The sequence below is a fragment of the Engystomops pustulosus genome, chromosome 1, assembly GCF_040894005.1.
Source record: "Engystomops pustulosus chromosome 1, aEngPut4.maternal, whole genome shotgun sequence".
Classification (NCBI taxonomy): Eukaryota; Metazoa; Chordata; class Amphibia; order Anura; family Leptodactylidae; genus Engystomops; species Engystomops pustulosus.
In genome coordinates, this window is record NC_092411.1 from 194,745,194 (window position 1) to 194,758,266 (window position 13,073).

The 13,073-nt window shown below is 39.1% G+C and overlaps 1 protein-coding gene across 12 annotated transcripts in view; it reads left to right on the forward strand.

The window, feature by feature from the left end:
* The window catches only part of SLC4A4 (solute carrier family 4 member 4), a 149,897-nt gene that overhangs the window by 40,387 nt on the left and 96,437 nt on the right, over positions 1-13,073 (forward strand). For all 12 annotated transcript variants that reach the window (XM_072117275.1, XM_072117285.1, XM_072117295.1 and 9 more), the window contains exon 3: positions 9,844-10,026. In XM_072117275.1, coding sequence (XP_071973376.1) covers positions 9,844-10,026 — 183 coding nt within the window. The remainder of the gene's footprint in view (positions 1-9,843; positions 10,027-13,073) is intronic.

A 13,073-nucleotide genomic window follows, 5' to 3' on the forward strand; every position in this document is an offset into this window, starting at 1 on the left:
CAAATGAGCACCGGAACGCCCACTTATGTCCACGGTATTGTGTCGAGGCCTGCATAGTACAGCCGTGACACAATAGTGTCTGAAACGCATCATAAGCACGTTGCACATTTATTTATGTGCAAAGACCAACAGAAAACTGAAGCAAGCCAGTTAATAAATCTGGGCCATAGTGTCCCAAAGCCCAAATTTTGTTATAGACTAGAGGGAGCTGAGCAGATTGTAGTGTCCTTGTGTCCTATTTGCAGACTTAATGGGGCTTATTTACTAAGAATCTGCTGATCGAACTTTTGTTGGATTTTCGAAGTTTTCGGGATTTGCACCACTGTGACAGTTATTTAACTGGGGATTGTGTCAAACGCGATGGGATTGTGGCATGGATTTAAGATTCAAATTGTGTCCCAAGATCAAGCACTTACATGCACCAAGAAGAAGATGGTGAACTCTGTCGGACCTGAGCGGGAAAGCGATACATGCAGGATATCGGGTGCACGATCTTGGTGAATTACACCAGAGTGCATGATTGTCGGACACTCTGTACCTCGTGAAATCCAACGGCCGGGTAAGTAAATGTGCCCCAATGTTTTAGAGCAGCTGAGTAGTTTGAACATAGGGGCACATTTACTAAGGGTCCGAATCGCTTTTTTCCGCCAGTTTTCCTGAATTTTTCAGATTCACGCCGATTTGCCCCGGGATTTTGGCGCACGCGATCGGATTGTGGTGCATCGGCACTGGCTTTCATGCGATAGAAATGGGGGGGGGGGGGAAGTGGCCGTAGGAAAACCCAACGGATTCTGACAAACCACGGAATTTAAAAAACTAATAGTGTAGCAAAATCAGTCACTCACATGCACCGGGAATAGGTTGGTGAACTCCAGCTGACCTCGGCGGACTTCAGCGCAGCAGCGACACCTGGTGGACATCGGGCGCACGACCTTAGGGAATCGCCTGAAGACCCGAATCCTCATCGGAGAACGTGCTGCTGGATCGCGACAGGACCGGGTAAGTAAATGACCCCCATAGTGTCCTGAATAGATTGTACATAGTGTCCTGTCAGCAAGCAGTATAGTATAGAGGAGGAGGATTTGAGTAGATTTTACATAGCATCTTATCGGTAGCATATTCCAGAGCTGGAGGAGACAAGCAGAATGTTCAAAGTATCCCTTCTTCAGGTAGCATGTTATAGAGTAGGAGGAGTTGAGCAGATAGATATTTGGTATTGTTAAAAAAAGATTGTCATTGATTAATTTCTTCCCCTCTAGCCTAGAAGAACCATGAATCAATAAGTACACTGGACTACTAAGTAGTACATTTTACCGAATCATTCTACTCCTATGTATAAGAAAGATTGTGGCCCACATTTACCAAGGTGCTTGTGCCAGTTCTCTGTCGGACTTTGCATGTTTTTTTTTTATTTAGGAAGTGTCCATGCCCCATATGTGGCACACTCTACCCTTTTGTGTCGCAGCACTATTCTTCACATGACACAGATATCTTTTGATTTTACAATTTTGGCAGCTTGCAGCCACTATTGGGGATATTGAATATCCCTGTACTTGTGACTGAATGCAGAAAGAATTGTAACATTTCACCCAATGTTGCTGCACAGGATTAGATATATACATTAAAACTTACTCTATTTTTTGGCTTGGGTTTAATGTAGCTAATAGTAGCTGAACCATTTGGTTTGTGGTTTGTAATTAATGAGAATATTATTGAAGGTGACTGGTACCCTATTGTTTAATTGAATTGTGCACTTTGACCTCTGGCACCCAGACTTTCATCAATGCTAAGTGTTGTCCTAGAATGCAGAAAAATGTGCACCAAGGTCCTCTCCCCGGCACTTCCATTGGGAAACTTGATTTGATCAAACTTAGTTTTCATTTATACATTGGTTTGACACCCTGTAATAATTGATCATTTATTCTATTTTAATCTCTTGCTTCCACCTGTAGGCACCTCCCATATCACCTGTTGTTACAGATAAACTGCTACTATATTTATAGTCTTTGACTTTGCTGTAAATTGTATGTGTGACAAACACATTCAGAATGACTCTCTATTCTTTAGTAGAAATACATTATCATATGCTAATATTGAAATTGATTGGTTGGTGATAGCATTGTCAATCCAACCACAGGGTCTTACTGTAATATCAAGGTTGTACATGCAGTATAGATTTATCCACCCTTAGCTTGTGACATGCTGAAATGTACAATACTGCCACTGGGGGGGGGGGGGAGCAAACATCTTTTAATCTGATACTATGTTGTATTTAAAAATGATGGCAACCAATTACAGCTCCCCTTCAAAATATTCATTAGCACTGGTAAAATGAAAACTGAGCTGCAATTGATTGCCATGGGCAACTAACCACATTTTTACTCTTAGGCAGCTTGATAAATCTGCCGCACTGTATGTATGGCATGGCAATACTGGAGATGAGTGAATTTATTTGTCAATTGATAGATTTAGTACAATCAGGCACTGAATTCATGTACCAAATCCAGTATTTTTAAATTTGATTTGGACAAAGCTTGTTTCTATAATAATAATGGAATGTGAAGAGATGGGCTATGATGTCAATTGATTTGAATGGCCCTCTGATGGTTTCAGTTATAGTCCATTTGCCCCCGTCTGTTCGGCTTCCCTTTCTATCACTTGAAAATTAAACAATTTGTAAAAAACTAAATATATAGTATATTTAAAAAAGCATATGTTTTAGAAAAAATGTTTCTGATTAAAAAGATAATCTGTGCCATACAGGCTGTCTATTTGGCTATGCTGGGACCCTTGCTGCTTAGGCACAAAGACTTTTTTATCCGCAATTAAGGGAGTGTGATGTTGACCCAGTAACCATGGAAGGAAAAAAGACACCGGGCCCTTTTTTCCAGAACTGTATAGGGTGGTTCTTTTAAAACCTATTGGGTCCCTTCTAAGTAATTTAGCTAGTTATTTGGTGCATAGTAGTTTCGGTGGGTGGCAGTTCTTGTAACTGAGGGAAGGCAGAGCAGAATTGAGATGTTTTTATGTAAACAATAGAAGACTGGCATCACTGCTCTCTTCTCAGAAGGCAAGCTAAGTATGCAAACACTGTTGCCCAGGGAGAGGTACTGAATGTATCTTACTCTGTTACTTTGGAGAAAACAGCTGGTGATTGCATAGTAGAAGAACAATTAGGGAGATTTTTTTTTGTGTAAGACTATTGCAGCATGTCGTATATTTCAAATAGACAAGAGCATAACTAACCTCTTTGACGTCCCGCTCCATCCATTCTGAGTGACCATGGCAGAATTTTAATCAATTGATGTTGCAAAAAATGTTAAAAAATGATAAATGATTGCCTGAAAATTATTAAAATCCCAATAATAATTAACAATCCCAATAATAGGAAAATAATAGGATATAACAAATTGCTAAATTGTGAAATTCCCTTCTCAGTTACTAGAAGCTCAAACGGAACAACAATGAAAATACAGCCTGATGTCAGCAGGTGATTCAGGAGAGGACTCAGGCCATGCTGTGTCAAGCAGGAGCAAGAATAAGAGAGTATTGGTTATCCAGCCAGTGACAATACAGTGACAATAAATCATAAAGCAAATACAGGCAGTCCTTGACTCAAAGAGGACCGGTCAGGTCGATTTGGGAAACTGAACCACCCACAGGTTCTTATGGGCCCTATTAAAATGAAAAAAACATCATACTTACAGAACCATGATCCAGTGTTCCCCATGTCATGCAATGAAGCCAACGTACTACACCTTGGCTTCATAAACTGTGCATGTGCAGGAACACAAGAGATGGGTCTGATGCACCTCATTGGACTCAAGCTTACTCAAGCTTACAGCGGTCCAGCATATTCATTAGTGGGCGGTCCAAGGAGACGGTGACTGCCACTTGAAGCCTGGCAGTCACCACTAGGTTATGGTGGGGTGGTCTGGAGCAGAAGCCCCGAATCCCCCCTCATGAAAGTTGATTTATCACTGTGCCTGAAGTTGGATGATAAATCTGGAGTAGAATAACACAAGCTAGTTGTGCTTTGCACCATTATATTAGTTGGTCTAGCTCAATGCGCCACATTGGTTAATTATTTTGGCACATGGCCTTTTGTGCCACAACCCATGCCCTTATTACTTGAGACCATGCGTACTGAAGTGAATGAAACCCAAGCCTGCAATTATGCCATAAGGTCACTACACTCTTAGTTCCACTGCTTAGTGATGGCCCGGTGGCTGGTTGTGAGTTATTTTGCCTGAAAAAAAAAAACATTATTTAAACACTTTATTCATGCAGATCAAGTGTCATTTATGTCTTTATCTTCGCATTTTCCATGTTGGTTTTAAACTGTTCATATATTATTCGGTTGTTTTCTTTTCATGACTTTTGTTTGATTTTCCTGGTAAAATAAGTGATTGTCACATGAAACTCCCAGGAATAATATCATAATAAAAGTATTTGTCTGTCAGCCAAATCACATAGCATACAACAGTGGGTGGGTGGCACAAAGTTTAACAATCACTACAGTAATTTGAGGGTGGGGTGGGTGGCGAGCTTGTTGAGTCTAATCCAGCATGAATGAAATTGAGCACGTTCAGTAACTAGCATTGCTGGGAGCTTTAAAGTGCAATTATTATCTTGAGTTTGTGACAAAGCTTAAGACATGCAACCTTTCCTTAAACCTGATCACATTCTGCAGTAGGTGATAATTATACAGGCTTAGCTCTATTGCCTTTGGATAGCACAGAGGTTTTATAACTAGAGATGAGTGGATTCAATGGGGCACATTTACTTACACGGCCGCTGGAGTTAATTTAAAGTGCATTGTCCGACGATAATGCACTGTGCCGCGATTCACTACAATCGTGCGCCCGATATCCTGCATGTGTCGCTTCCCCGCTCAGGTCCAACAGAGTTCACCATCTTTTTAGTGTTGCATTTTAGGGCTTGTGCTTGCGACACAATTTGAATGTTAAATCCAGCGCTCAATCTGAATCAGTCGGATCGTCCAACGGCCCACCCCCTTAAATTGTGTCACATGGAAGCCACCGCAGCTGCGCCAAAAAAGGCGATCATAATCTCAGCACAGTTCTTAAATACCTGTGCGAACTGTGTAATCCCCGAAAAAGGTGCAAAGTCAGACGAAAGTGAGCAGTACGACCGTATGTTTCCATTTGGGTTCAGATTCGGCCTGCCTGACTACTGCCTGACTAGGACATATCGGACATTGGGGCAGATTTATCAAGCAGTCTGAAAGTCAGAATATTTCCAGTTGCCAATGGCAACCAATCACAGCTCAGCTTTCATTTCACCAGTGCTCATGAATATTTTAAAGGGGAGCTGTAACTGGTTGCCATGGGCAATTGGAAATATTCTGACTTTCAGACTGCTTGATAAATCTGCCCCATTGTGTCCTCTCATCCTACGCTCATGTCTAGTTATAACATTTAGGCCCCTAGCCATAGGAATCTACACTACATATCTGATCAATGTACAGTTAGAAGCCTTAGGGTGCGTTCCCACGTTCTGTATTTCAGATAAAGTTTTTGATTCCAAACCTAGAGGGGAGTGAAAACAAAGAGGAGTAACTCTTCTCAAATGGATGTTCTTATTATCAAAAACTGCATCTGAAAAACTCAGAGCTTTGTGTGTTGGGGGTCTTGCAGATCACCCTCACCATTCATTAAATATAGATCTCAATAAATCAATCAGTTTTGCTTTTAATATTATTCATGGGAAACTCTATAACCTGCTGGACTGCATAGGGAAGAGGTATTGTGTGGAGGTTGTGTAGTCACCTAATAATCACAAATTCTTGCAGTGTGTAAGAATTTGTAATTATTTGTAACCATATAGGCTCAATAGTATGATAAATTGGGTGCAAACATCTGTAAAGAGGCGCAATGTAATGACAATGACAATGAAAATAGAGAGCAAAAACACACGGCAAGTTTAGTGTAACATTCCAAAAAAGTGCAAAATAGCGCAAAATAGGCGCCAAACAGCTATTATTTAGCAAAGAGGGTCAAAAACACCAATGGAAGGAAAATATAAATGACCCCCATAGGCATGATTTGCGCAACGAAGGGGCAAATAAGATAAATGACCCCAAATGTATCATGTCTATCTTTATATCTTTGCATAAGAGTATAAATTTGTCTATCTATATCTCTACTGTCTGAGTTAGCAATAGATATAGATAGCTATTAGGTAGAGATTGGGTTAGTAGATAGCTAGACAGACACATACATACATTAATGCAATGACAGATTGATTGCTTGATACAGCTATTAGGTAAATAGATTTTAGGTTAGTAGATAGCTAGACATATACATACACTCATGCCTAATCTATCTACTTAATAGCTTTATTTATCTAAATTCAAAGAAGCTTTATTGGCAGGACCAAATACAATTTAGCATTGCCAAAGCATTTATAAAATATTGGATTGTGGGGAATAAGAAGGGACAAAGGGTCATGTGTCTATCTATCTAACGTATCTATCTATCTATCTATCTATCTATCTATCTATCTATCTATCTAACGTATCTAACGTATCTATCTATCTATCTATCTATCTATCTGTCTATCCATCTACCTTTTCACTACATAAAGTCTATCCATCTATACTGTTGCTAGTCAAGCACACTAGTCTACTATAAAGTAACCTGTCTGATAACACCTGTACCTAGTTTCCAATAGGTATAGCTGTGGGTCAGTAGGGTAGCTTTGTTCTAGACTTTCCAAGAGACACTGTTAGATAAGCCTGGAGGCCTAATACCCTAATGTGTTGGAAACAGTACTAGACAATCTCTGTAATCTTCTGACCACATGTGCGCATTATAGATTATCAAAATAGGAAGCTTGACCCATTCACTGCCAGAAAGCCAGGCATAGTGATACTGACAGTCAGTGCTAATAAATCCATGAAATGTCTATGACAATGTAATGTTAAACATGTAAATCTTCTGTAGTGCATTTGATATTCTTAGTGCTTGAATGACCCAATCATATTAACCCTGTATGTTGTAAGGCATTTACAGTATGTCTGAAGGTCTGTTTGCCTAAATTACAGATGCTAAGCAGCTTTATAAATGTGGGGGTGGAACAGTTGTGGACAATAATTGGGTTTGGGTGTGGAGAGCAGCTGGAGCTCTGATTTCTGTGGTAGTATAAATACATGTGAGATATTTATTAATAGATATGGTTGGCATTAGCCCTGCAGATGGTACTGCCAGGCCAGAAGAGGCTTTTCCATTATGAGCTATTATAGTAGTAACTGTTTACATGTTTTGTGAAAAGTGTACATATGAAAAAGACTATTTATCCAAATACACTTTTCTATATTTATATACTCAAGAAAAGACTATTCAGTCCCCCATCCACATTAGATGAAAGTCGTTCATAACTACCAATTTCTTCTTGTTCAACTGACCATCTAATGAATAAGGATAGTAAACCTCCTCTGATTCTCTACAGTCAGTAGAAATAAGGATGGGGCAAATTGGAATTAAATTGCCCAATCCTTTTTATTCTTCGAAGATAAGAAGGATTTTTTACTTTTCAAAGTACATGTACCAACATTGGAGATTAGGAGAGATAGTAAATGTTCTGCCAACAACTATCTCATGTGTATGGCATCCTTTATAATTTTACAAAAATTGTGATTTTGTACTTATCTGAGCCATAAATTAATATTAATTTTTGTTTTCATAACTTTTTGATGTCTAGGAAAAATCCCTATGTTTAGGCTCTGAGTGGGATTCATGTAGTTTATCATACATAGAGATCAGTTTATACCCTGCTGCTCCCCCCGGTGACTTACAGGAAACAATTGACAGCACTTCTTTTACCCGTGTATTCCTAGAACACTTCCTATCTGCTATACAATAATGCTTTCTCATGAGAACAATCTGTTTCAAATAACTGAGCTCAAATTATCTGGAACTATTCCAGACGATCGTATTTCATTTTCATTGTTTTTTTTTCTTCATTCTCTTTCTCATTTCTATTTGCTAAAAACCTTCGACTCCGACACAGTGGGTTATTTTTAGAATCGGATTGTTTATCCACAATGAGAAATTGAATTAACAGAGCAGATTTAAGATGCGTCAGAAAACCTAAGATCTAGTGTGAGAGGACATTAATATTAGACTGAGTGATAATTTCATGATGCCTCTTTAATACACAGTACTTACCTGGAAGAAGCCATTGATATCGCTGCTGGAAGTCAATATTAGGTTGAATCAACACTGAAAATGCACAAATGTTTATTACTAATTCAAGGTAGTTCATAGTACTCATAAAATTAAGGTTACATAAAAGGAACCTGTCAGCAGAGATTGACCTAATGAACCTCTTCCAGAATTTTAATACCTTCCAGACAATGTTTCTTTCATAGCCTAACCTGTTGGCATCATCCTGAAAACCAACTTGGAAGTGAGATGTAAATGTGTTGTATAAAGACAAGGAGGAGGAGAGTTTGGCTTTAAAGTCAAGTTCCCCTCATCTAAGAATGCCCCAATCACAGCAATTGATGTCTGGTACATAGTGTCACAGCAGAAGGGGCGTTCTGAGGTGGAAAGAGCTTGTCTTTAATACTAAACTCTCTGCCTCGCTGTCTTTATACAAGTCATGCACATCTCACTTCAAAATGGATTTTCTGGATGATGTTTCTCTCATCCTGAGCACTCTGCCAAAGCATACTCGCTGTACCATATCACAGTGTTCTCCCTTCCCTTTTGTTTTACCTCACCTCTCCATCATCATAGTAAAGCTACTATCTTATTAAAATTATACCTACTGTAATTCTCCCGCTAACAACCCTCAATAATCTGTTCCATCTTTTTTTTTAACATGCTAGGTTGTAACTGGGTTGAGGTCACATTCCCCTCTACATCAGTAGTTTACAAGATTGCATCCAACACAATGCACTTCTTTGGACTGCCCATCTAGCTCAATAGAAATAAATCTACTCAATAAAAGTCTCAGAGTAGCAAATCTATTCAGTTTGTAAAAGTCAGTCCGTATAGTGGCCGAAATTCCCAGACTCCTGGTATTATAGTCATCTAAAATCCTTGAAGTCCCTTCCTCACCGCAGTACTGCACTTCAGTCCACAGTAACTAGGTCCATCATTTCAACAAACATCTTATGTAACTATCTCTGCATTGGAGGCTTTAAAAGGAAACTGTCATCGGAAATGTACCTAATAAACCACTTCCAGTATGTTGTCAAACATCCTAACACTTCAAATTGTAATTTCTGGATGATGTTATGGTGAAGACCACTGAAAGAAACATGATCTGGAAGGTCTTAGGCAGCATTCAGACGAGCGTGTGCTCGCCATACCGTACCACGGCAGGAGGACTTGCCCCTCTCCATAGAGAAACATAGTGCATGGTGACGTATTCGGGGGAAAGATAGGTACAGAGCGGTACGGTGCTACACGTCTGTCCATTGGCGGCCTAAGTGGGAAGTATATCCAACGTATATATATATATGTGTGCGGTATATACACAGCCTAATGCAGCCGAAATATGATTGGTTTAGTAGGTCCATTTCTGCTTATAGGTTCACTTTATAACTAATTGTATCCAAATGTACAATTTGGTTTAGAAATTCTTTCAATTTGGAAAGTTTCATTTTTAATAAAAAACTTAATATAAAGAACAAAAATGCCTATTCTCACAAAAAAGAGCATTGACAAAGACACAGTGAATGAAATGCTGGAAGCTTACAGATATACATGTTGATGATGTTATTAGACATGTATTTCTTACTTTATTGTACAAATGTAGAAAAATGTTGCCAGCATAAATTGTAGTAACGTTTTTGGTTTCCTTCCACAGGTCATCACACGGTCTACATTGGAGTTCATGTTCCCAAGAGCTACCGGCGGAGGAGACGTCATAGACGCAGGACTAGCCACAAAGACAAAAAAGAGAAGGAAAAATCTGAAAATTATTCCGATGCAGATAAATCTGATACAGAAAATGCTGATGACCATGGTTCCAGCATCCTTAAACCTCTCAGTAAGTACATCAAACATTTTTTAATACATAATGTCATGGAACAATTACAAATTGATCATACTCCAGCACTCGTGCGTCTGCGTATGATTAACCCCTACCCCTCCTCTGGATACATCAGATGGAGGACTGAGGACATTATTGCAGGGTTATCTCCAGATCTCTAGAGCAACAAACAATTGCTTTTGGAGTCAAATGATTGTAAGACTTCATGCACACGACTGTGTGTTGTTTGCGGGCCACAAACAATGGGCCGTATCCCTTAGTTGAGCGCCACTCAACCTGCCAATATCCTTTGAAAGTGCATGAACTGCCTCAGCATACTGTGACCTTGCACAAAAGAAGTCAATAGGGCTGTAGTTAACCGCTAGCTCACAGCCGCACGGTCGTGTGCATGAACAAAGAAGTTCCATGAAAAATATCCCATTTATTGAACTATGACGCATCTATTATCACTTTTGTAGAGATTTTATCATTTTGTCATACAATAAAAACTTGATGTCACTGTGGTCCTTGAGTATAAGGGCAAAAAAGTTCATGCCACACTTGTTGGTGGACATGCAGTGTTCAGGTCCATAATTAGCCAGAAGTTCATGTTTGGCCTTGTTGCTCACCCAAGCTGGTAACACCCACGTGTCAACCCTATAAATACTAGTGAGCAGGCACCAGTGGCATTTCCATTAATGGAAATGCATACTGCACGCATTGGTGGCATTTGAAGGGTTAACACTTCGGCTGTCACTGATTGGGGGGGGGGGGGGCATTTTTTCGGAAACTTGACCCCTTTTTTTTAATAATCATCATGCAAGCTTTATTTCCTACTTACAAACACCCCATAATCCGCTGGTCTCGATGTTCCATTTGCATTTCACTTAATCTTTGTTCTTCCTAGGAATGCTTATAAATCACAATATAATACAGTATACATGTTTGCAAAATACCCATCACACAAGCCTTCAATATATTGGTCTGTCTCTTTACAATATTTTCTCATTAATCTGAAGGCGTCACTGCTTAGTAATACTGTAGATGCAAACACTTGGTAACATTTTTATCAACCTTGAATTCAATTTATGAAGTAAAGTGGTCATTTAATGACTCTTATTGGCTGGACTATGTGCCCAGATGATTTCATTTTTCTTCACTATATACCATCTTTGGCCCTCAACCATCAAAAGGTAGGGGTCAGTAAGTAGATTAATGTGTAACCCCTAAAATATCTTCTAAAGTTAAAGAATGGAGCTTGTACCTTTTCCCTACATTTGGTCTAAATAGATCTCATTGTTTCTTACTGCAGAGATTGCACCCTATGATTAAGTGTACAGGATAATGTGGTATTTCATATGCACTCGACCATAAGAAGCTGCATATTAACCTATGCTTGTAGGCCCACCATCATTGTCCTGTATGTCTCTTACTCTCTAATCACTTCTTGGGTTCTCTAAAGAGAAGCCGGTCTGTCTCAATATTTACTCATCTTCACAGTCTGTTTATTTTCCCCTCTATATCTAATTATGTGTTAATGAAAACCAGGGATGTGTCCTTACAGCGAGTTATATTGGACTCAGTGGAAAGTTCTCATTCATCACTGCTTAGGCTGCATCACTGCTCTTAGACAATATTACTGAGCACCAAGGCTCGCTGTCATATTTATCTAGTTTTATGATATTGCTGAGTTCATATTGACTTCTAAAATCATATTTCATCTTATAAACTCTTTGCACTATATACTTATGTGTAGAAATGATACAATTCTTTCATCCACCTGTCATAGAGGTTCCATTCCAGGTCTAATAATAATAATAATTCTTTATTTATATAGCACACACAGATTAGGCAGCAAATCGGTCTAAGGGTCCTGTCGTGTGCATATAAAGCAATCTGCAGGCAGTCCAGGTCCACTGTTACTGTATTGCAAAATATTACATTTCTGAACTTAAAAATAAAAATAGCCCCCTGAAAAAAAAAAATTATGAAAAAGTACACAAAAAAATCACCCACTTCTCAAAAGAGTTTACCTTTCTGTTCAATGTTAGACTGCATCCTGATACCCATTTACTCACAAATTAATAAATAGTCCTAATAAAATATAATTTTGTGGGTTAAAAATTAGACTTAATTGTTAAAAGATAACATGCACAAGCTCAAAGTATAAGAATTTTTTTTTAAAAAGGCTGAATAATGAGAAAACCTGTATAGTTTAATTTTTTTTTCTAAACATGGCCCATAGTCTTGAATTATACAGCAAACCATAGCAAGTCTTCCCTGCCACATATAGACCATTGACCTACTTGTGTCAATCACCCCCGTTCCTAGGTCCCGTTCTTTTGGGCTAGGTTATTAGACAACATCCTACAATTTTGACTCCTTAGTGAAGAGCTCATGCTTCAGGCTGGAGAAAGGAGGAAGGATGTGACTGATAGCTGCTTTGATGAGAGCCAGATCTGAGGATGTTACATGTTGAGGCCTTGCAGGGGAAGCTGAGTCCTGAAAATAGGTTAATAAGTATTTTCAGACGTCTTACAGTGCCTGTCTGCATTCACTGTATTTATATTGTGCTGCAGAGAAAATCTGGTGAAATATGTTGCTGCACTCACTTACCGTCTACATTCCCTTCATGTACAATACATTTGTTCAAGAATTCCTCTGCGCTGCCCTGACATTGTATTATGACTCTTACATGAGCCTGGGTAATGCGAATGTTGCTTTTAACATTTTCACACCGACAATCCAGCTTTCTCTTGAAAGTAGATTCCACATAATCTTATTTGCAAAGTTAGATTTAACAATAGTCTTCTTTCATGATTTTAGCTTATGTGGCGGTTTAGCCAGAAATTCTGTTAACGAGTTTGAGCCAGTAGGATGGATCTCATCTTGGCTGCATTGTATTCTGATATTGTGGCATCTCAGTTCACGGTAGAGGTCACAGTGCAAATCCTGTCTAGGAATAGTGAACAGAGATCATATTGACAGGGGGCAAGTGCTCCAGAAGAAATTTTATAGCACACACAGATTACACAGCGCTACACAGAGCTTGCCAAATCAGTTCC